This window comes from Chionomys nivalis, chromosome 10 (assembly GCF_950005125.1).
Source record: "Chionomys nivalis chromosome 10, mChiNiv1.1, whole genome shotgun sequence".
NCBI classification, from domain to species: domain Eukaryota; kingdom Metazoa; phylum Chordata; class Mammalia; order Rodentia; family Cricetidae; genus Chionomys; species Chionomys nivalis.
Genome location: NC_080095.1, coordinates 40,396,064 through 40,420,143, shown reverse-complemented (window position 1 = coordinate 40,420,143; position 24,080 = coordinate 40,396,064). Strand labels below are relative to the sequence as shown.

General features: G+C 39.0%; 1 protein-coding gene across 6 annotated transcripts in view; it reads left to right on the top strand.

Annotated features, from left to right (window-relative positions):
• Lin52 (lin-52 DREAM MuvB core complex component) overlaps positions 1 to 24,080 on the top strand; it is a 79,651-nt gene that overhangs the window by 29,222 nt on the left and 26,349 nt on the right. Inside the window, exon 7 of one of the 6 annotated variants that reach the window (XM_057782710.1) lies at positions 22,975 to 23,033. The exons of the other annotated variants lie outside the window; for them this stretch is intronic. Within the exon in view, the coding sequence (XP_057638693.1) occupies positions 22,975 to 22,976 (2 nt within the window). The 3' untranslated portion in view covers positions 22,977 to 23,033. Of the gene's footprint in view, positions 1 to 22,974; positions 23,034 to 24,080 lie in introns of those variants that run through there. 6 annotated transcript variants of the gene reach the window in all.

The following is a 24,080-nucleotide window of genomic DNA, read 5'->3' as shown; positions in this document are numbered from 1 at the left end:
CCGTCAGGCTTAGAGAAAATTTCTCAATACACCTGCCTTTAAGGAGGCATTTTTAGAGTTTGGCAGGGTGTGATGATACACACCTTCGATTCAAGCTCTTCGGAGGCAGAGGTGGGCAGATCTCTGCGTTTTAGAGCTAGCCTGGTCTAAATAGCAAATTCCAGACAAACTAAGGCTGCATGATGAGACTGTCTCTTAAAGGCTGGGTGTTGAGGGTGAGTTTTAGAATTTCTTTAATGTTTTCTTTTTTTAATCACAGTTGGGAAAGAAACTGAAAATTAAGAGAACTTTCGTTTTAATAGGTGGAAACACAGACCAAATGTTTTCTTCCAATAGACTTGATATTTAAGCAGACCCTCAAGGTAGAACTCCGTGCATACACTGAGCCTTCTGTGAGGTACTTTACACAGCCAGTGAGTGGAAGTACAAGCAGATGTGTGGTGAGTCTCACCTTCTAGTCAGCCACAAGTCCACATGGAATGGGAGGCTGATTTCTCCACACCTCTGAGTTCTTCGTTCTGCTTGTATTCTGTTTTTGACCACAGCTGATCACAGTCATCTACCAGTGGATGGGAGTGGGAAAATTCATGGAGATACAGAATTGAGTTCTTCCCAGAAACCATGATGAAAAATATGCTTTTTAAATGCCTAAATGGGATTTGAAATCATCTGGGGGCTAGGTGGCTCACAGCTATAATCCCAGTACCCAGGAGAGCATGAGTTCAAGGCCAGCTTGGGCTATGAAGCAGATGCCAGGTCAGCTTGAACTATAAATAAAGTAAGACTCCGTTTCCAAAAAATTATCTGAAAGTTTTGATTTTCACCTCTGCTTTGGCCTTAGTGAGGGGTTTCTTCTAAATCATCAATGGGCCCCTGTCTTTAGTCTGTCTTTACCTGCTGTAGAACAGGAGACCCCCCTCTTAGTTTTTAACCCTTTTCTTTCCTGTCACGTCAGCACTTTCCTCATGATATAAACTGTGAGATTACACTGTCCCCCAATTCTAGAGTTTGGAAAAGTTACTGTAGGGCTACTATATCCTGTGTAACACAGTAATCTAAAAATAACTAAACAGTTTCTTCGCTATTCATTTAACTTGTTGCTACCCACATCTCATTTTATGAACTTAAACTGTTTTCCTTAGTGAACATCTGTGGTTGATATCCATTTAGATACAAACTGTCTGTTTTCTTTTGTCAGCCTTTATGCAGTCTAAGTACAGAGGATAGGACCAAGTTAGTTTCACCTATATATCTGATCAAATCAAAAGAAGATGCGATTTCTAGATATGTCTGATGGAAATAGGCTTTGCAATTGCGTTAGGTTAAGAAGCTTGTTATTAGTAAGAAAATTTCTTACCATAAAACGGTTTGATGTTAGGAAAGTAGATAGCTATACAGGGAAGCAGAGGAAGTTGTCTGCTCTTTGCTGCCGTCAGCTGTCAAATTCAGGAAAACAGGGACTTAATTAGATACGGACTCATGAGCTGAAGAAGGTGTCTTTTAAAAGACAACACACTTTAAGGTATTTCAGTGCTAGTGTGAGTGCTTCTGTTCTGAATGGGCTCTTCCCTTAGCCTTGTATTGAGTAACAAGTACAGATGTTAAGAAGTGTTCAGTCATGTGTCTCCAGCTTGGGAGTGGACAGGCAGCCTCCTCAGTCAGGTGGAGAATAGCATCCAAGAGTAGCCAGGCTTGACACTAAAGCTACAGCTATGGTATTGATCTACAGACTACTTGTAGAAAGAGATAGTTCTTGAGTGAATCTTCATGCGTTTTGTTTGTTTGTTTGTTTGGTTGGTTGGTTGGTTGGTTGGGTTTTCAAGACAGGGTTTCTCTGTGTAGCCCTGACTGTCCTGGAACTTGCTCTATAGACTAAACTGACCTCCAACTCCAAGATTTGCCTCTGCCTCTACCAGGCATGGGCTACTACCACCTGGCTGGTGTTTTTTTAAGATCCTAGAATTCTTGGATTTAAAGAGCAATTTAAAAAATTATTTTTACTGGGAGGTGGTGGCGCATGCCTTTAATCCCAGCACAAGGCCAGCTTGGTCTATAGACCGAGTTCCAGTACTGGCTCCATAGCTACTGAGAAACCCTGTCTTGAAATTTTTTTTTTTTTTTTTTTTTTTTTGGTTTTTCGAGACAGGGTTTCTCTGTGGCTTTGGAGCCTGTCCTGGAACTAGCTCTGTAGACCAGGCTGATCTGGTCTCGAACTCACAGAGATCCGCCTGCCTCTGCCTCCTGAGTTTTGGGATTTTGAAAAAAAAAATTTTCAATTATCAAATAAATGAGTTAATGTCATTATCACAAATAAGTCAAGAGAGAAGCCCTGAAGAAATGCTATTAAGATCTATTTTCCTTCAGTTATGTTATAAGAAAACATAAACACCTAGTGAAACACCTCTATGCACATGCCAGTGTATTCTCCCCCTCCTCAACCATTTGGAAATAAATTTTAAACACCATGACATTTTACCCTTAAATATAAAAAATAAGCATGGTTCTAAAAATATTAAAAAATGGATCTTCACAGTCATCGTATCTCAGAAAAGTTATCTTTCCGCGTTGACTTTTTGATTGATCCTAAAAATCTTGGATGTTTTTTCCATTTAAAAAATTTGATTAAAATATAATTATATCATTCCCCCTCCCTCAAACCCTTTACATCCTCCTCCCTCTCAGGTTCATGGCCTCTTTCTTTATTATTGTTTTGTGTGTTTCTTTATTGTTGTGCATGTAAAAACAACCTGCTGAGTACGTTCATTGTTGTTTTTATGGATGTTTTTAGGGCTGATCACTTGGTATTGAATAACCATTTAGGGGCTCACCCCTGGGGGAGACTGATTCTCCCACCCTCAGTGGTGGTTATTTCCTGAAGCTCTTCATCTAGGTGTGGGAGTATCTTAGGGGTTGTGTAACGTCAGTTTTCTCCTGTTAAACCCACTATCCATTGCATAATGCCATTTCATCTTGATAAAACATTAGCACTAAATTCAGAACACCAGCTTTCTTAACACTCTGCTGTTTTTTCCCTACAACAAACATATATTTACCCTAGTAACCATCATTTTCCTCCAGAATATTGAGTTTCAACTTGTTCCTTGACAACAAGTTTTACCATGGTCTCTTTATTTTGGATATTCTTTCCTTCTTCCAGCCAAATTAGCTATAGAATTGATCTTTTCTCCAATATCTGCCACATTCTACAGTTAGAATATTTCTGAAACACAAATCGTCAGGTGACCCCATTCCTTTTGCATAGCCCCGGGTGGTTCTCTGTTCTTAGAAACAACAAAAATCTTTAGCTTGACCTTCTAGCTCTGTTTCCCCTGGCCTCTCTCACACCCTGGTTATCTTATACCCATGCTCTCTTTCTGAGAATGTGTTTTGCAGGTTCCAAAGGAGGAAACAGGGAGGTAAAGAAGTCAGGAACAACTCCTGAGAGAGAGACGAGACTTGAAGTAGTACTGATGGCATTTTCATGTAGGTGGAGTGAGTGTACTTCAGACAGGGAAGGACTAGAAAGTGTGTCGAGAAAAGCAACGAGGAGCCAGACTGTGAAAGCGTAAATGACCACATGGAAAATTGTTCCCTAAAACCTGATAGCAGCCCCCAGAAAACACTGAGGGGTGCGATGATGGGCCTCAGAGATGGCAAGGAAGCTGCTCAGGAAGGGGCCATTGGGATCTGGGAAAAAATAGTTAAGCATTTTGAAAAAAAAAAATTGACTCAAAAGAGCCAAAGAATATCAGACTTATAAGCCCTTGTTACTAACAAAATACAATTTAGGATGGAGCCAAGAGATGAGGTATAAAACTTCAGTTTTCTTTGCCTGGAGTATTGTACAATCTCAAATCGTAGACAACCTAAATTTCTTGTGTGTTACTTTGTCTTGTTTTGTTTTTAAACAAGAGGGAAGACTGGAAGACGATAAACCAAGGCAGGTTGTTGAGCTTCATGGTGTCATTAAAAAACCAAGGTTTTTATCTTTTCTGCTGTACTTTCTTAGTGTGTGGCTTTATCTTAAAGGGACTCTAGCTATCACATCTGAAAGAGAGCAAAACAGGAATCCCACGTAGTTGACTCTTTCATTTGCCCTCTTGGAAGTCCCACAGACTGAGTCAGCTGCTGTGACTATAAAATAATACAATCTGGGTCATGGTTTGGCTGGGCAAAAATCTAGGGTTAAATGAATGGAGGAGGAGGAGAGATGGTATTGGGAAATACAGCCAACATAATTTAATTTAAAATTTTTATTTAGCATATTTGCTTTGTTTGGTACTCTGGAATTCTGTAAATGAGTGAGTATATGTCCAGTACCCCTCCCCCACTTGTGCCTTAGGCAAACATCGTACACTGTGCTTATGTGTCCTGTCCCTGGCTGTGTAGTCCCCCCCCATATGCCTTTTCAAGGAATTTTTTTAGGTTTCTTGTTGTTGTTTAGTTTTGCTAATTTTTTCAATGAAAGTAAACACACACACACCACATACACAAAAACAAAACAAAACAACTCTTTAGTTTCTGGGGAGCAATCAGCTATTCCAGAAATATTCAATACTTTAAATTGCTGGGGGAAAGCCTATGATAGATATTTCTACTGTGTAAAAGAAGTATTTGCCAAAGGAGATTCTGAGATATCAGGGAGAAGGGGTTAGTAATGTCTTGTTTACACAACTAGCAAGGATTAGTGAACCAGGGGCTAGATTTTATATTTATTGCGTTAGACATACATAGCCTTGCTTACAATGGACTTTTAGTTTTATTGAATGATTGATTAAATGATTGTAGAAGCTCTGTGTGAAATTTAAAAGTTAGAGGCAGACTTCACCATTTAACAATAAAATGTGATTTGTAAATGGTACACTTTAAAATGCTATCATGGTTTTTAAAACATATTACATAATATATAACATTTACTATAATACTATTTTATATTGTAATATAAAGCTATTTTATAATAGACTTTTTAATTGGCAATAAAGCTAGCAAGAATAGTTTTCAGCCAAACACATAAAAGTAGGTAGCTTCACTGAGAAATATTTTTAAAAAAATGAAATAAAATAAAAAACTTAGTTTAAAATCCCAAATGAGTTTATGTTGCTGACAGTGGGGGAAACAGCATCTTCCTCCTGGTTTCTAAAGGCAACTCCTTGCCTCTTAGCAGCATTCTGCTGGCTGCACACTGTGCACGATTTTGTCCTGCTTACGGTGAGTGGTTCTCACCCTCTCAATAGGATCAATAGTAAACCAGCTGTCTTCACCTCCTCGACCCATATTAAACCTGTCTTGGAGAGAGTCTGTTTATTGGATAATATAGCTACACCGGGACTCGATGACGATATCTTTTGCTGCCTCATTAACTCTTGAGCTTTAGAACAAGATAAAAATGCCTTAAAGCCTCTTATCTGATGTCCAGTGTAACCTGCTGAAAGAGGGAGTGCTATTAGTTTATGTTAGAAATCAAATGGCCCTCTGCAGTGCAGGAAGTACTGATTAAACCTGAAGTGTCCCTGGAGAACTCTACAGCTGTCAGAGGGGTGGTAGCTGTCCCTCATGAAAAGGGAAATCGGGGCCAGAGATCCCAGTGGGGCGGTTCTTTGAGAGCTCGCACGTGGCTGCCCCAGCTGTTCTGCTTTGCCTAATGAATTGTTTTACAAGCAGAGACTGGGTATTATCATCACAAGCTGCCTTCCTGGGGGACTGGAGCAGGCCACATAATAAGTAATGTTAGTGATGGTAATTGAAATGTGATGGCTCTCCTGAGACCTTCCCAGCCCTGGAACTGGTTGGCACTTGTGGATTGTCTTGTCCTACCAAGTCCTATTTAAAGTGTGCTCTCCCTCCCTCCGGTTTCACGGTACTGTTGTGTCTCCTGTCTGCTATGGAAATTCTTGAACAAAGGCAGTCTTTAGAATGCTGTAATGATTTCAAGTACAAAAAGAATAACTTTGACTTTTTATTTAAATTATGGACACTGCAACAACAAAGAGGAGCCACTTACTCCTTTTGAAGGAACCACTTTGGAGATCTCTGTGGGCTCTAAAGGGAATATCATAAACTTATCTAAGTAATATAAGCTCATCATATGAGAAAATTTAGATAGCATGGAAGAATATAAAGTCAAAAGAAAAACTCCTGTACTGAATTTTTCATAGGTCACGGATTACTGCTACCAGTTTCTCTATCAACACTTACAGACATGTTCTATACTTAGGTTTATTTGTTGTTACACAGCTATAAGATCATAATTTATGTACACGTGACTTTTCACCTACACTGTATCTCAGATAGCTTTGTTCTGGTGTGTTCTTAGTTGCTGCATAGAACTGCACTGTGCTGATATACCAGTTGAAGACTTTGGCTAGGTAATTTGGCTTGACATCATAAGTGAATACTTATTGTCACGTTTGGTCGCATTCATGATGTGGGCTCTGGTTCAAACTCTGATGTCTCAGTGATTTTGCTTTCAGCAGGACTATTTAAGCTTGTTTTAAAGTAGGAAATGCTTTTAGAGGGTTAGCAAGAATCTTGTCGTGTGTCATCAGCGAGGTATTTGTCGACTCTTTTTTTTTTTTTTAAATATTTATTTATTTATTATGTATACAATAATCTGTCTCCATGTATGTCTGCAGGCCAGAAGAGGGCACCAGACCTCATTACAGATGGTTGTGAGCCACCATGTGGTTGCCGGGAATTGAACTCAGGACCTTTGGAAGAGCAGGCAATGCTCTTAACCACTGAGCCATCTCTCCAGCCCTATTTGTCGACTCTTAATGTTCCTCACTGATGTTTTCTTTGGTAGATGAAAAGAGTTCAGTACCAGATAGGAGAAACAACTTTGACTGTAATCCAAGGCATCTACTAGAGACATCCTTTAAAATTCAATCAGTGGTTTTCTCCCTTTACTTTCTGCTTCAGAAGTCCCATGAATCAAGTTTTTAGGGACATCAATGAACTCGGGGAATTGTTAACACATGGAAATGAGGAGTTGGGCTCCTAACAGCTTGACTAACAAAGTTCAGTTGTGTCTCATGAGCTTTAAGGGTCTTGCAGGGAGTGGTGGTGTAATGAATAAATCGAAGCAAAACAATTTCCTGGGAATCCTTCACATCAGTGATAGGAGAAATCAGTTGTTTTCTTGGTCTAACAAACCTAATTTTAGCTGCATCTGACTTCAGTAGCAGAATCCATTTACAAGTTGAAGAGTACAAAAGTTCACATCCTTTTAAACTAAAAGCTTTTTAAACCCATTCTCAACACCACAAAGTTCTGTTTTGTCTAAACGGGACTGATTGTTTTTCCCATCCTTGATATGTTAAGCATTTGAATAGTGTATATCCCTTAGCTTAATAATAATAATTACTATTTATTCTTGTCTAAGCCTTCAGTCAACTCATGAGTAACAGGTATAGAGATTTCTGAGGCTCTTCTGGGTGTTGGAGGTCTTCCAAACCTGTGCTGTTGTTCAGAATAGTCACCACCAGCCACATATGTCTGTTCAAAGTAATTAATTAAATAAAGTTTAAAATCCCTCAGCCGCTGGGCGGTGGTGGCGCACGCCTTTAATCCCAGTACTTGGGAGGCAGAGGCAGGCGGATCTCTGTGAGTTCGAGACCAGCCTGGTCTACAAGCGCTAGTTCCAGGACAGGCTCCAAAGCTACAGAGAAACCCTGTCTCAAAAAACCAAAAAATAAATAAATAAAATAAAATAAAATCCCTCAGCCACACTAGTAGATGCTCAGTAGTGATATGTAACTAACTGGTCAGCCACTGTATTGGACAGCATCACTTTTAACTGAAGCTTAGCAAACTGGTCTACAACTAATTTTTTTTTATATGAGTTAAGAATGGCTTTTACATTTTTGTAAGGGGCTGGGGGACATGTGAGACAGAGAATGTTATAAAACAAAAAATGAATATGGCCTGCAAAGCTTAACATACTTAATGTCTTTTTCTTTTTTTAGAAAGATTTATTTATTGTATATACAGTGTACTACCTGCACATATGCCTGCACACCAGAAGAAGGCACCAGATCTCATTATAGATGGTTGTGAGCCACCATGTGGTTGCTGGGAATTGAACTCAAGACTTCTGGAAGAGCAGCCAGTGCTCTTCTCCTCTGAGCCATCTCTCCAGTCCCCATATCTTATTCTTCATAGGAAAATTTACTGGCTCTTGCACCTCTGTGACCTTTGCTACCCTCTGGCCCTGAAGTAAGCTTTCTGATTAAGTTAGGATCAGAGTTTTCCTACACTAACAGGAAGTTGTGAATCTATTAATTATGTCTAGAGACAGAATTCAGAGCTGAGTTCTTTTGATGAAGAATGGGAGTGAACCAGATCATACAAGTGTTCATTCCCTGGAGCTAGCAACTTGAAGGAGCATTTAAAATAGGTAAAATGTAATTCTCAACTTGCTCTGGTTTAGCAGAACCCATTTGATTCTGTGCACTGTTTTGTGTCTTTTAATTATTAAATTGCTCTGTCTACTCTGAAAAAAATCTAATAACTGCACTTCAGCAGATGTATTTGGCTTACCTTAGGAAATCACTTACAATGAATATTTTTTATTTACTTTTTTAAAATCTTTTTTTCACTGCAGGGGGTCAGTACTGTAGCATTGCTCTCAACTTATTCTGTTCTTCTAGGAAGAACAAAGCAAAAAGAATTGTCTCACATCTGAGAAATATTCTTTGACAAATGTATAACCAACAATTCTTCATTAAATGTAAGGCTCACAAACTCTCCCTTTAAGATGGGCACCTGGAACTTTTGGGACAAATTAGAGAATTGACTTGTTGCTTTCCACAAATGATTTCCAAAGTCTGTGATAACCCTGAACATAATTTTTTTTTTTTTTTTTTTTTTTTTTTTTGGTTTTTCAAGACAGGGTTTCTCTGTGGTTTTGGAGCCTGTCCTGGAACTAGCTCTTGTAGACCAGGCTGGTCTCGAACTCACAGAGATCCGCCTGCCTCTGCCTCCAAGTGCTGTGATTAAAGGCGTGCGCCACCACCGCCTGGCAAAACTCTATAAAGTATCTTACACGAGGAAACTAGCCTTGTCCTTTTTTTTTTTTTTTTTTTTTTTTTGCATTTATGTATGTGTGTGTGAAGAGAGATACGGTATGCTTGTGGAGGTCAGGGACTAAAGACTATTCTTTCCATTATGTGGCTTCCAGGGATTGAACTCAAGTCGTTAGACTTGACACAGCAAGGGCTTTTACCCCCTGAGCTATCTGTCTCATTGGTGTTTCTGTTTTTATTTTTTGTCTGTCCTCTAATTTTAAGAATGAAACTGGTTTTACAGAAATTTGTGAGTTCTAGGGTTACATTCTATTACAACACACCCTGACTGGTTAAATAGTCTTATAAAAGAACAAACTGGAGGTCTCATAGTTTCTAGTTTCACAGCTTACTTCAAAGCTGTCGTCAGCAATGACAAGGACAGAGGCACAGGGGCAGAGCACTGTAGGTCAACTTGCATCAGACTAAAGAATTCTCTTAGACTTTTAGGGGTTCTCAACTCAGGTAAAACTGAATCCTTGGCTTTTAAAGAATTTCAGGTTGAGTCAATGAAGTAGAGTTGAAGTTTATTAAAAATAGAAAGGTAAGGTACTCAAGGAGGAGTAAGGCACATTTAAGAGCATGGGTGTGGATTTTTAAAGAAGAGTTGCCAGTAAGTGTCCTAGGTATGCACAGATACTTTTTGGTAGTTTTCAAGTTACATCTCAAAGGGCTGCTAGGACCCCTACACACACACACACACACACACACTTTTGATAAATTAGATTATAGGCTGTCTCTGGAGATGTCTTCAGTGGGGTTGCAATTTTGGGGGTGTTTTGCTTTCAGTTTTTTTGTTTCAGTTTTTGTTTTTTAAGACAGGTTTCTCAGGTAGCCCTGGCTGTCCTGGAACTCACTCTGTAGACCAGGTTGGCCTCAAACTCACCTGCCACTGCCTTTCAAGTGCTGAGACTAAAAGTGTGTGCTGCCACCACCTGGCAATGGGTTACAATTTGATAAGCTAAGACCATGAATCCTCTAAGGTTGCACAAGGGCTCATTGCATGTTCTTTCAGTAAATGGTTTTCATGAGATTTCTAGAAAATTGTAAGTTTACAGTTTGGTAGGGAGAAAGATCATACACACTTGGGCTTTAAGTATGGTTCATTTCTGTTAAAACTTTTTGTTGTTGTTTTTCAAGACAGGGCTTCTCTGTAGCTTTGGTGCCTGTCTTGGAACTAGCTCTTATAGACCATGCTGGCCTCGAACTCACAGAGATCCGCCTGCCTCTGCCTCTGGAGTGCTGGGATTAAAGGCGTGCGCCACCACCGCCCAGCTTGTTAAAACATTCTTAAATGAACTCTTACAATATGAAAGGAATGTTGTCTCTATTTTAGTACTCTTGACAGAAATATTCTATATAATTATGTTGCAGTGTACTCTTAGCTTGTAAGAGGCTCCAGGATAAAGTATTCATTTCTCTTCCCATGGTCCCATAATTTTCCTTCTCTTTTTCCTGCTATGGCTATAGCAATCAATGCATGAGAATGGGGTGGGAGTAGAAACAGGAAAGTAACCTGCATGTCCAGCAGCAGATGGGTAAATAGCGAGCGCAGTGACCGCATGCAGTTGACTGTTACTGCAGTCTGACCTGCAGCTTTGATGGTATTACACTCAGTGAGAAAAAAATAGTCTGGGAAGACAAACCCCGTATGACTCCCACTCACATGAGGTACCTAACACAGTCAAACCCATAGGTACAAAATGCGGACTAGTGGTTGCCAGCTGACAGGAGAGGGGGATGAGAAGTTACTGGTTACTGCTTACGGAGTTTCAGTTGTGAAGGATAAAAAGTTCTTGAGATTGGTTATTTGATATTAATGATACCCAGTGAATTGTACATTTGAAAACGATTAAGATGGTGAATCTTAATGTGTGGTCTTTATACTGGTTTTATTATTCTTCAAGTCATGAATGAGTCTCGTTCACTTCTCCTTTTCCTTGTAGCTTTCAAGATGGATGTGAAATTATCTCCTGATCTTCCCTGCTGTTGTTTTAATATTTGGGATCCTACCAAGGGTTAACGTCTATTTCTTAGAGTTTGTATATTATAATAAGGATAGTAAGTAGAATATTTATTATGGGCTGTTTTGAAAAGCAGTGTGCTAGACCTTGGATGTCAAATACATAAGCATCTCTCAAAGCACTGAGGATCTTGTTAGGGAAGCAAGGCATTTATAAACTGAAGACAGTGTGCTAAGTGTGAGGTGCTTAACTAGCATAGCTTGCAGGCGTGAGAGATAGAGTAGGCCATGGGGAAAGTGAAATAAAAGAAAACAGTTACTTTTCAGTGGTAAATTGGTTCCCTCCCCAGTGTCAGATTCTGACATTCCATATACCATTCCATATAGCAGTTGCTATTATATTGACCAACTCAATTTATTTTTCATTCATAACTATTCCTCTTGTTGGCAGTTCAGTAAAACCCATTGCTTGTTTGTTTGTTCTTACACATACAAACCAGTAATTAAACAGAGAGGCAGATCGTAGGCCTCTCTCTCTTCGTTCTATTAAGCCTGAGAGTGGAAAGTCACCAACCACTGTTTTGTATCTCTAACTTAGTGAGTATGACCTGTTCCTTGACAATGACTGGTTATTTTCGCTTTCTGTTTTGAATGTATTACTCATCGGAATCTCAAAGACCCTTCTTTTTTTTTTTTTGTTTTTGTTTTTGTTTTTGTTTTTCGAGACAGGGTTTCTCTGTGGTTTTGGAGCCTGTCCTGGAACTAGCTCTTGTAGACCAGGCTGGTCTCGAACTCACAGAGATCCGCTTGCCTCTGCCTCCCAAGTGCTGGGATTAAAGGCGTGCGCCACCACCGCCCGGCAGACCCTTCTTTTAAAATAAATATTCTTCTCTTTTTAAAATGCCTTTTCCATGTCAAATGTTTACTTCTCTATGACATGCAATGTTGGTTTTAAATATTCATTGTGCGCAGCTCATTGGTAAAGCCCTGAAGCAGTTAGCTGCTATTGCAGCTAATTTTTTTAAAAACTATTCAAGAATCCTTTTAAAAGATTAGCAAGAACAGTATTAAAAATTCACAGCATCCCTGATATATATCAGTTGTGGCTTGGCAGGCTTTGACCCAGGACTGCACGATGTTTTATTACCCTAGCTATATAAGGACATATACCCATAGCACCACTTTGTAGCAGATATTTTTATAACTCTACAGAATGATTAGACTGACATAAAGCAATTCTCTAAGTTCATAGGTATTAAAATATTCTGGCAGCTGTCTCCTTTTTGCCCTTAAGTTGAGACATCATGATGAGATAAGACTGCACCAGGCCTGATCGCTACGTGAATGAGGTTAGGCACAGTATTTTCACGTTATTGACAAGGGTCTTTGTCACTACAAATAGGAGAAGTCTTGGGGGAGAGGTTCCAATTATAGTAATTCCATTCAATTCTAGTAATATTCTTGATTTTAAGAAAGTACTTCAAACACATTCCATATAATCATTTAAGAAGGAAGGGTATAAAAATGTCTTGAATTCTAACTAAAATAACTTACTTGTAGATGTACATGTCATCTACACTAGATATGATACTTTACACACACATAAACAGCTCCAGGGAGGTAGAAACAGGAGGATTGTTAGTTTGAGGCCAGGCTGGGCTATATAATGCATTTGTGGCCAGGCTAAACTGTATAATGTGACTCTGTCTCAAAAAGCCTAAGGCTAAGGTGGTATGGTGACTGTCACCTGTAATTCCAGCAGGTAATGTTCTATGGTGGGAAACTAGGGCCAGGAGTTTCAGGCCAGTCTGGGCTACAAGGTGAAAGACGCTGTCTGAAAAACACAAAAGGATAGTCACGGGCATGAGTGTGTCTCAGTTGGTCTAGCATGTGCAAAGTCCTGAATTCCATCCCCAGAAGCACAAGTAAAACAGACAAAAAGCACAATCTCTTTAGGAGCCAGAGGTTCTGGTTAGGGTTAAGAGAGTGTTGGAGAGAGTTGGAATGGAGCTCCAGGTATTGACACAGGGTTTTCCGTCCTCAAACTGGGCTTCTAGTAATCCCTGGGCTCCAGATGTAGGTGGGGCCTCTGAGTCTGGAAAGGTGTAGTCATCTCAAATGCTCCCTGCTCTTTCCCTAAGCACTTCCGGCCTGCTTCATACTGCTTCAGATGCTTTTAACTTCAAACAATTTACAGTTTGAAATTCTGTTCCTGAATTAGTAAGGCTTGGTTACTGTTACAAAACACCGGAAGCCCCATAATTTATAAATAAAGGTTATGTTGCCCTCAGTTCTGAAGAGTTGAAGTTACAGTTGAATATGTTGTGCATTTGGTAAGACCTTCATGCTGCATGTTAATCCATCAGGAAAGTAGAACAGCAAGGGAGATGAAGGTGGGAGTGGCCTTCCTCTGTAACACACCCCCTTTGCCTTTGCTGAGAAATATGAACATTCATGCAACCTTTTCAGAAAACTGGTAGGTAATGTCTGCTAAGGCTTTTCAGATACACCCTGTGACTCAGTGATTCTAATGCTAGTTAGATATCCTAAAAATAGAAAGGCATAGATTTGTATATCAAAAGATGCATACAAGGTTAGGGAGCTGGCTGGTGACAATCTTCAGTGCCTTGACAGTAGCCTGAGTAATGTAATCATTTGTTGGCAAGAATATAATAGAGGATTGAGAGGTGGCTCAGCAGTTGAGAGCACTTGAAGGAGACCCAGGTTTGGTTCCTAACACCCATATACAGCTTACAACCACTACAACTCAGTTTTCAGAGATCCAGAGACCTCTTCTGATCTTTCTGGGCTCCTGAATACACAAAGTCCACATACATATACTCTCACACACATACACATTAAATAAATAACAAGCATTTAAAAAGAATATAATAGATTATATACCTATGAAAATACATGAACTGTTGACAAGCCATTATAGGAACATTGAGTGACACACAGATACAGAAGAACATGAGTTATGGTTTCATTCATATCATGTTCCTAAGTTACCCAGTCAAGTCAAAATAAGGGTTGCCTTGGGATTGTGATGGCTGGGAGGACCCCCAAACAGGGAGATTTCTGGGCAACTGTGGTCATTTTATATTTCTTTGTTTCATGAATATGTGATTTTGTAAAGTTTCTTATACTTAACAGTTTCCTGTTTATGTGTTATACTTCTAAAATTAAAAACATTGTAAAGACAAGAAGTAAAAATTGAAATAAATTGACAGGAGTCCAATAACCAGTTTTTCCTTAACTTGAAATGTAGCTCTTATAGCTGGGTTTGGTTTTTGAAGCTTGTGAAAGAAGGGTATTAAACAGCAGTGTTTTTCTAGCCAGATAGGAAGAGAGCTTGAAGATGAAGGGAACCCACTCTCCAGACTTAGCCAATGGAGTGAGAATCATTGAAATGGTTTCTGGGTGTTTTTGTCACTGGCAGCTATCACTGTACACAATGTCTTTGTCCCTTAAAGTTTCGGTTTGGTTTTATTTGGTTTTTGTTTCTTTGTTTTGTCTTTTGAGATAGAGTCTCACTTTATATCTTGACTGACCTGGATCTCACCTTGTAGACTAGGTTGGCCTTGAACTAATAGAGAGCCTGTCCCTGCCTCCCAAGTGCAGGGATTAAAGGTGTGTGTCAACTAGCCTGACTGGTGGTTGGGTTTTTTTTCTTGTTGTTAGTTTTTTTATGTTTTTGTTTTCGTTTTTTTGTTTGTTTGTTTGTTTTGTTTTGTTTTGTTTTTCGAGGCAGGGTTTCTCTGTAGCTTTGGAGCCTGTCCTGGAACTAGCTCTTGTAGACCAAGCTGGCCCTGAACACACAGAGATCCGCCTGCCTCTGCCTTCCGAATTCTGGGACTAAAGGTGTGCACTACAACCTCCCGGCATTGTTTTTGTTTTTTTTTTTAACACAAACATCCTTACTAATAAAATTTGCTCACATTGCATCAAAAAATGAAGTATCGTTGGCTTTAAGAAAGGATGATAATGAATATGACTCAGTAGATGGCAGCATTTCCTTTAGAGTTTTTAGTTAAAAGGTAGGCAGGCACTTGGAGGTGAATCTTAGCAACTTTTTCATTAGGAATTAAAAGGATCCCATAAGTGGGACAAGTAGACAAGAATGTTTTTCATTTGCTATATTACCAACAAGATTTAAAGTCCAAAAACAACTAGAAGATACAGTTTTCTACTTAAAATCTAGACTATCCTTAAGAAGTTTGTTTGCTCTGGTAATTCCTTCAGGGAGCATTAATATTTAGGAATATCTATTTATATTCCAAGATTGAGATTATTACTGTCTGCTTTGGGCAAAGATGTTGGTGACATTTTCTGACAGGAGTGCAGTTGAACAGAAATTAAAAGAAAAAATAAAGTTGATCTGTTTTGCTGTCCATTTTTTAAATTTTTTATTTTCTTTATATGGGCATTTTGCATGCATGTACATAGGTGTGTCACTTGCATTCCTGGTTCCCACAAAGACTAGAAAAGGGATCAGATCTCTTGAAACTGGAGTAGCAAATGATTATGAGCTTTCTTGTGGGTGCCAAGAATCAAACCTGGGTCCTCTGGAGGCATCTCTCTAACCTTGCTATATATTTTAATACAAATTTAAGGTTACTAGAATAGTTTCTCCTTTTATGTTAATTTTTCCTTAAATGATGGTGCTGGAGGAAAGCATTAGATTTAAGAACTCTGATATTTAGGAGCTTTCATTGTAAGGAATTTGCCTTAGATTAAAGTGAGATGAGAAAGATGTCAAAAATTATCAGCTAGAGAGGTAGAGAAATGGCTCAGTAGTTAAGTGCTCTTACTATTCTTGCGTAGGAAGAACAACTTGGGTCAGTTCCCAGCACCACGTGGTGGCTCACAACCAGCCATAGCTACAGTTCAGGGGTTCTGACATCCTCTTCTGACCGCCATGGCCAACAGGCACACATGTGATGCACATACATACTTTCAGGCAAACCCTTACACACAAAATAGAAACAAGTAATTGTTTTAAATATATTTCTATTTTTATGTGTATGCATGTTTCGCCTGCATGTGTGTATGTGTACCACACATGTGCCTGGTACCCACAGAGCTCAGAAGGCTTTTGAGCCCCTGGAACTGTAGTTACAGATGGTTGTGAACTGCCGTATGGACAGTGGGGCCCTCAACAAGAGCGGAAAGTGCTCTTAGCCACTAAGGCATCTCTCCAGGTCCTCAAAAGAAAAAAATCTTTTAAAAAATTACCAGTCAAAAGAAAAACATGCCTAAAAAACTAAAAATTTGGAGCCAGAAGAATTATACTCATCTTGACTTTGCACTACCAGCTAGTGACTGATAGTGACTGGTAACCTCAATTTCCCTTTTCTTGTCTGTGCAATACAGATGGTGAATAATAACTTCTCAGCATTCCTTATGTGCGCGAAAAGGATGAGTTGTCTTCAGGACGAGTGGATGGATGCTACAATTTTTTTTTATACTATTCAGATGTTTTCTGGAATTTTCCTATAGTGGAAAACTTGTATCATGGTTTTAGCAGCCTCATTATTTGCGTCTGTACGAATAGTCATTGCAGAAAGTGAACTCACATGTTTTCTGTCTAAAGACTGCTGACCCCATTTTACAGAGGACGAAGGTCTAGACCAGTTCAAGAGCCGTGAATCAAGTCTAAGCCATCTGACTCCACAGCCATTACTTTTAGCATATAAAGCATCATGGTTACCATGATGTACTTGGGATTTTTAAATTATGTGTGTGTGTGTGTGTGCGCGCGCGCGTGGATGTGTGTAGAGAGAATGAGATCAGAGGACAGCTTGAAGGATCTAATGCAGGTTGTCAGGCTTGGTTGTAGGTAACTACCTGCTGACTTATCTTCTGGCCCCCATGGCACACTTGAGTCTTGACTTTCCCATATGTTGTACTTAGAAGCCAAGACCATATGTAGTAATTGTAAATGAAGAAGTTGGGCCTTAAAGGAAAAATATGTTTCACTTGGGTGTTATTAATAGACTCCTAATGCTTGCAATGACTAATTTGAGAGGATACGAAGTTTATGCTTCTGACTTAAGCCTGTATTTTGTCTTTAGCACACAGACAAATAATTTCTAGAAGATTTAGCTTAAGGAGAGGAATAAAGAGGGATATACAATGTAGAGTGTTAGCCATGTGCTATCTTTTTGTTTACAGACACCTCTTCTAATTATATTTTAATGTTAGAGCTGACTTAACTTTCCCTTTCTTCCTATATAATGTGCACATGCCTTTTTAATTCTGTTCTTTGCCTACTGTAATTTATATGTTAATAATACCTTTTGGAGAATACATTCAAAATTGATAGGTAATTATGTTAGCAACTTCGTGTACTTTTGCTATTCTTTTTAGGCAAAAATAAGTTTATGATTTTTAATTTATAAATGTGTTATTTTTAATATTTCAAAGATAATCTTTAGTGGAAAGTGATTTTTTCCTTGTTCTGTAAATACATAAAATTATTTTTCATGTTTTGGCTACTTTGAGCTAGTCTGTAAACTCACTTTTTTAAAATAAACATTTGGGGGGCTGGAGAGATGGCTCAGAGGGTAAGAGCACTGGTTGCTCTTCCAGAGGTCCGGAGTTCAATTCCCAGCAACCACATGGTGGCTCACAACCATCTGTAATGAGATCTGGTGCCTTTCTTGCCAGCAGTACATTGTATGCTTAATAAATAAATCTTTAAAAAAAAATAAAAACTAAAATAAAATAAAATAAACATTTGATTTTATTATAGTTTTATATGTAAAAATGAGTTCTTATATCACCTATATCCATTTTCCCCTATTACTATTAGGCGGCACATTTGTTGATGAAATGGCTCATTGGGTTAAGCCTTGGTGTGTTAGCATGATGACTGAGTTCAATCCCTGGAACTCACATAAAAAATGGAATTGAGGGGGGGTTGGAGAGATGGTGCAGTGGTTAAGAGGACTGGTTGTTCTTCCTGAGGACCCGGGTTCACTTCCCAGTACCCGTAGCAGTTCAAAACTATAACTCCAGTTCCAGGGTACGCAATACCCTCATGCATGCAGGCAAAACACTAAAAAAAAAAAAAAAAAAAAAAAGGTGAGAACCACCTACACAAAAGGTGTCCTTTATGGCACATACGTGTCTACACATACAATAATAAATAAACAATTCTGAATTTAAAGATTAACGACTAAGGGCTGAAGAGATAGCTCAGAGGTTAAGAACACTTGCTGTTCGTCCAGAGGTCTTGAGTTCAATTCCCAGCCACCCCATGGAGGCTCACAGCCATCTGTAATGAGATCTGGTGCCCTCTTCTGGCGTGCAGGCATTCATGCATGTGGAATACCATATATATAATTAGTAAAAATTTTAAAAAATTAATGACTAAGTCAGGCAGTGGTGGCACACACCTTTAAATCCCAGCACTTGCAGATAGAGACAGGTGGATCTCTGCATTTGGTCCAGCCTGGTCTATAGAATAAGTTCTAGGACAACCAGGATTACACAGAGAAGAAACCCTGTCAACAATAATAATAATGATGATGTCCATAAATTTAGGTTTTCTTAGTTTATTCTTAAAGTCACTTTTCTATTCCAAGGTACCAAATTACCTATTAGCAGTCAAACTTCCTTAGCTCTTCTTAGCCAAGACAGTTTCTCATGTTTCCCTTGTGTTTGAAGACTTGATTTTTTAGAGGTGCTGGAGGGATGCTGTAGAATGTCCCTCAGCTGGAAGTCAGCTGAATGTGTGTCTCAGAGTTATGGTTTGTCTTCCACTGTACACATTGTGGTATGTGAGGAGGGCAGATGAGAACTTAAATATTAATGGTGGACATTTTTATCATTTTTAATAAGAAGTTGGTCTAATTCTGCTGGAAGCAGGAGTCTTGGTGCTAGGCTCATTCCCTAAAACACTTTTTTCTCTAATTTCACCTAGTGGGGGACATCTTGGATGTATTTTAATGTTACTCCTAAGAGCTTTATTTAATCTGTATTGGCCTTTTAATCCATAATGGGCAATTTTGGGTGAATTGTTAATTGATTAGAATTGTGGAAATTATATGCAAAGCTATTTTGTCAGTGTAGTAGCCTAGAGTGGTGTAAGATTAAAACAGGATCTGGTTTAGTTACTATTCTAAAATGAATGCGTCAAGAGTATTATGTTAGTGGTTTTGGTTTGTATTCCAGCCTGGTTTAAACTCTGCTAAGAATTATTGTCTTTTAAATCACTGAGGTCCTCAATTCTACTCCATTAAGGGCCACTTTTCTGCCAATCAAAAAGCAGCATCCCAGAGATTGATTTTTGTTGCACTGAATAGTTCTAGCTGCCTAGTGACAGCATTTCTAACTCTTTTATGTAAACAGAAAGCAATCAGATAAGCACTAATCCAAGGATTATGGGGACCCAAATCCGGGGACCAGAAGAATCTCCACAGTGTGTGTCACTGGCTCTTTGCCTGCTGGTGTCAGGCAATGTCTCTTTCCTGGAAAGCCTGCTTGCTTGTGCTGCCTGTTAGATGTTTGTATGCTAAACCTAAACACCTCGCAAGTCCTGAATGGAATTCAAAAAGACACTCACATTTCCATAAATAAATTAGGAATTCAGCAGTTTCTTCGGGCTAATCAGGGCAGGCTGATAAACCTTGCTAGCTGTTTAATAAATGAATTGTGACTGATTACCTATTAATATGGACGCCTCAGGAATTCACCCTGGGGGAAGCAGAGCAGTGAAATAGAGAGGGGCATGGCCCCTTGGGAAATCAGGGCTTCATGTTTGCAGCTTAAATATCTCTGTGAAGTATCAATAAGGAGGTAATTGAATTTTGAACACAAACATGAGTGCAGGATGGATGAAAGGGGGAGGGGGACCAGATAGGCTCTTCTCTGCCCCTGCATTCTCCCCTCCCCTTTTCCTTAGAGACCACTCTAGTAAAGATAGATGCTAAATCCATTAAATAAAGATTAGACTCTGTCGTTGTAGAAAATGGCAGCTTAGCTGGATCCCTGGGCAAATTGGGGCTTTTTGCAATACAGAAAATTAAAATATACATTTTTAACAAGTATGCTATCCAGCTATCAACAATGCCAGGCTAGCGTGTGCTCTTCCTTTGGATTGGCTTTTGTTTGGACACATCACTTTCTCTTGTATTAGTGCCAATCTTTTCTGTATTCTGGCAGCAGAAGGGGCTGCGTTTATTTATTTATTTTTAAAGCTTCTGGTGAGGCCTTCTCTAGCATCCTGCTTGTTCGTAATCAGAGCAGTGGGAAGGAGATTACTGTCCCATGAATTGACGGTAGATAAATGTCCCCTCCCTTTAACTGGTGGGCCCAGAAGAGCCCAATCACTTGTATTTCAGGGTTGATTGGAGACTGTACAGCTGAACAAGAAAGGGCTGAAGACTGACATAAACATTGATGTTTTGGGTGCAATTTTACTTGGCTTTATTTCCTCTAGATAAGGTTATTGATTTGTTTTGTCCTGCTAGTTTAAGCCAGATAAAGTCATATTAACATAGAGAAAGAATTGGCATCATTTGGTTACAAATCATACTTACTCCTTTGTTAACATGATAAAAACCAAGCCATAAGTGCTTTTCTTTTTCGTGTGATTGGGTTTTATATTTATCTATTTATTAAACATGGCTGTGTGTGTGCCTGAGTGTATGTCTATGTGCCCTGTGGGTGCAGAAGTCTGTGATGCCAGATCCTTGAAACTGCAGACACAGACAACTAGCTGTAAGCCACCATGTGGATGTTGGAAACTGAATCTTGGGTCTACTGCAAAAGCAGTACCTACCGCTCTGAGCCCCAGCACCATCTTTCCAACCCAAGAATGAAAAAATATATATATTACTCATTTGTTTATTTTGTGGGTGTGGTTAGAAGTCAGAAAAAACTTTTGGGAGTAATAGCTCTTCTTCCACCTTGTAGGTCCCAGGGATTGAACTCAGATTGTAAGACTTGGTGGCAAGCACCTTTTCCCACCAGGCCATGTTTCCAGCCCTGAATACTTTTCTTTATGTGAATATTCAATACTGGCATTTTAGGCTAAGTTGACCATCATTATTAGCAGATATTAATTGATTAAGTGGTATGGGCAGTGGTGAAAACATCTAACTTCATCCCAGATGTTTCATATTGTTGTTCATAAAATTCCTTCTGCCCTTTGGATTCCGTCTAGAAGATAAAATTTAAATTCCTTAGGCATCAGGAAAGGCAAGAGGCTTCTACTTCAAATAAATTCACTGTAGCTCCTACATTTGAGTCTTTGCCATGAAAGAAAAAAACACACAGCTCCTTAGTTCTAGTAATCAAGGAAGGACATCACTTGCCAGAATGTGTTTTTGTTGTTTTGTGGGACTTTTTGTTTGTGTTTGTTTTTAAGAGAGAGCCTAGCCTGTATGGCCTTGGCTAGCCTGGAACTTGCTTTGTAGAGAAAGCTAGACTCAAATCACGGAGATCTTCCTGCCTTTGCCTCTATATCCAGAATGCTGAGACTAAGGGGGTGCACCACTATGCTGTTCCTTTACTTTGTAATTATCTTTTTCTTAAGCTTTCTGGGAATTTTAACACAGCTCTCATTCAATAGGTATTTCTTGGCTTTGTGTAGTCATAACCAAAAAATTATTTGCAGTATAACATTGCTTCTTTTTTCCCTTTTATAGAAAAGTTTTTCCTCCACATAATTTATCCTGTTTGCAGTCCCCTTCCCACTCCTCCCAGATCCACCCCCTTTCTGTCTCAATAGAAAACAAACAAGCTTCTAAGGGTTAATAATAAAATATAAGATAAAATAAAATTAATACATCAGAATAGGACAAAACAAGCAAACAGAAGGAAAAGAGCCCAAGGAAAGACACATGAAACCAATAGAGAAGCAGAGACACATGAAACAAGTAAGTATTCTTTTGCACAGTCTGGAATCCCATAAAAGCACTACACTGGAAGCAATAAGATATAAGAAAAGGACACACTTCCCAGTACTTCTTATGCAGAGTTCCCTGCGCCCTGAGAGAAGGGATTTGGTAGAGACAATCTGTTTAGGACTGAGTGTTCAGGTCTCTCATTCTCTGCCTAATGTCTGGCTGTGTGTCTCTGTATTTGTTCCCAGCTGCTGCTGCAGGAAGCTTATAGCAGAATGTCATTAGGAGTCATTTTATTGCTATATGTTTTTGTTTGTTAATTTGCTTTATAACAGTTGTATTTGGTTTTATACTAGGTCCCTGGACTATGTGGTCTGGGGTTCGTGGTCACCCCAGCAGTGTCGGGTCTGGGTTCCGTCTCCTGGAGTGGGCCCTGAGTCAGATCAGATAGTGGTTGGTTACTCCATAGACTTCCACCACTGCACTAGCATATATTGCAGGCAGGACAGCATTTAGATCAAAGGCTTATAGCATAGCTTCTTAAAGTTACTGATTTAAGTGGGGCCGTGTGGGTGGTGCTCAAGAGAGTCTTGATTACGTTATTTCAAGAATGGTTTAATCTATAGAGTTAATGAATTTCCTAAATTACACATTTGTGTTTGTGGAGTATTCATAGCTGTCATCAGATTCTTGAAAAGAATTGTGTTCCCCACCACAACCTGGTACCTCAGATTATGACCTTATTTGGAAATACAGAGGTAATCAAATTAAAGCAAGTTTTTTTTTTTTTTTTTTTTTTTTTTTTTTTGTGAGACCTAATCCAACATAAGGTTTACAAAAGGGAAGTGACCACAGAGCAAAGGCAGTGTAAGGAATCTACAAGCCAGGGAGAGACGTAGAACAGATGCTTTCTTCACATCTCTCAGAAGAAACCAACCCTGCCCGTCCCTTGATCATGCCTCTTGATCTTGGATGTCTAACGCCAAAAACTATGAAAAAAATAGAAGTCTCATATTTAATCCACTCACTTAGTTGTTTGTTTTGGTAGCTGTAGCTAACTAATAGAGTCTCTTTGCTTATATCTGCAAATTAGAGAACCCCAGCTGCTGTGGACTGGAGGCTGAGATGCTCCACCTAACAAGCGGTCCAGAGATGCTTCATTTTCAAGACTGGTTTTCAGCAACTCAGCATTGGAGACCCGTATTAGTTCCCCTTCAGTGTGTTCATTTCCTTCTTAGATTGACCTCTCATATTTTCAAGATGGCCAATACAGGTTTTATATCATATACTGTCAGTAGTATCTAAGAAGAAATATTGTTCCCTCTGAATTCTTTTATCAGTGAGAAAATATGAGAAGCTTTAAGGTGGATTCCCCTCTTGTGCTATTGAATGATGTTGGTCACATTCCTGTACCCAAATCTTTCCCTGTCAGGGAAATGAGATGGCCATTATTGACTTAGACAGATTAGTGCAAGAGTTTATCCTTTGAGATTGGAAGGACCCTAGCCTCCCCTGAGCATCCCATAAACACTCTGTATTTGAATAAGACCACAGTTTTGACTAGAGATGTAGCTCAGGTGGTGTAGTGCTTGCTTAGCATAGATAAAAGCCTGGGTTTAGTTTCCTAGGCAAATGGATCAGAAGTTCAAAGTCATCTTTCACTATATAGCAAGACTGAAGCCAGACTGGGATACATGAGACCCTGTCTCAAAAAAAAAAAAAAAAAAAAAAAAGAAGAAGAAGAAGGAAGGAAGGAAATGGTAGCTAAACCAGATGTGGTGGTGACAAAGTTCTAAAAGTCAGACATAAGAAGAGCATGAATTACAGACCAACCTAGGCTACATAGAAAAACTTGGTCTCACATCTTTCTGTGAGTTTTAAATTTCTGTAATTTATAATTATTGATTAAGAGGCGTTAGGTCTCCTAGGGTGGCTGCTGTTTTTGTCCATCTGCTTTACATAATCCTATATCTATAGGACTTGGTGAAAATTCATTTTATATTATTTATAATGAAAGGAAACAATTCAGCTTTTTAAAGGTTTTTTCCATATCTTTCACGCTTTTAAAAATCCTCTATTACTGTAGGTAATACTCGTTTTCACAGATATCTTCTAGTTAATGTGTACTCAACATTAATTAACTTACTCTTTACTTTCCCAAACACTAATGGAAATACTAGATTATAACCAATCTAATAC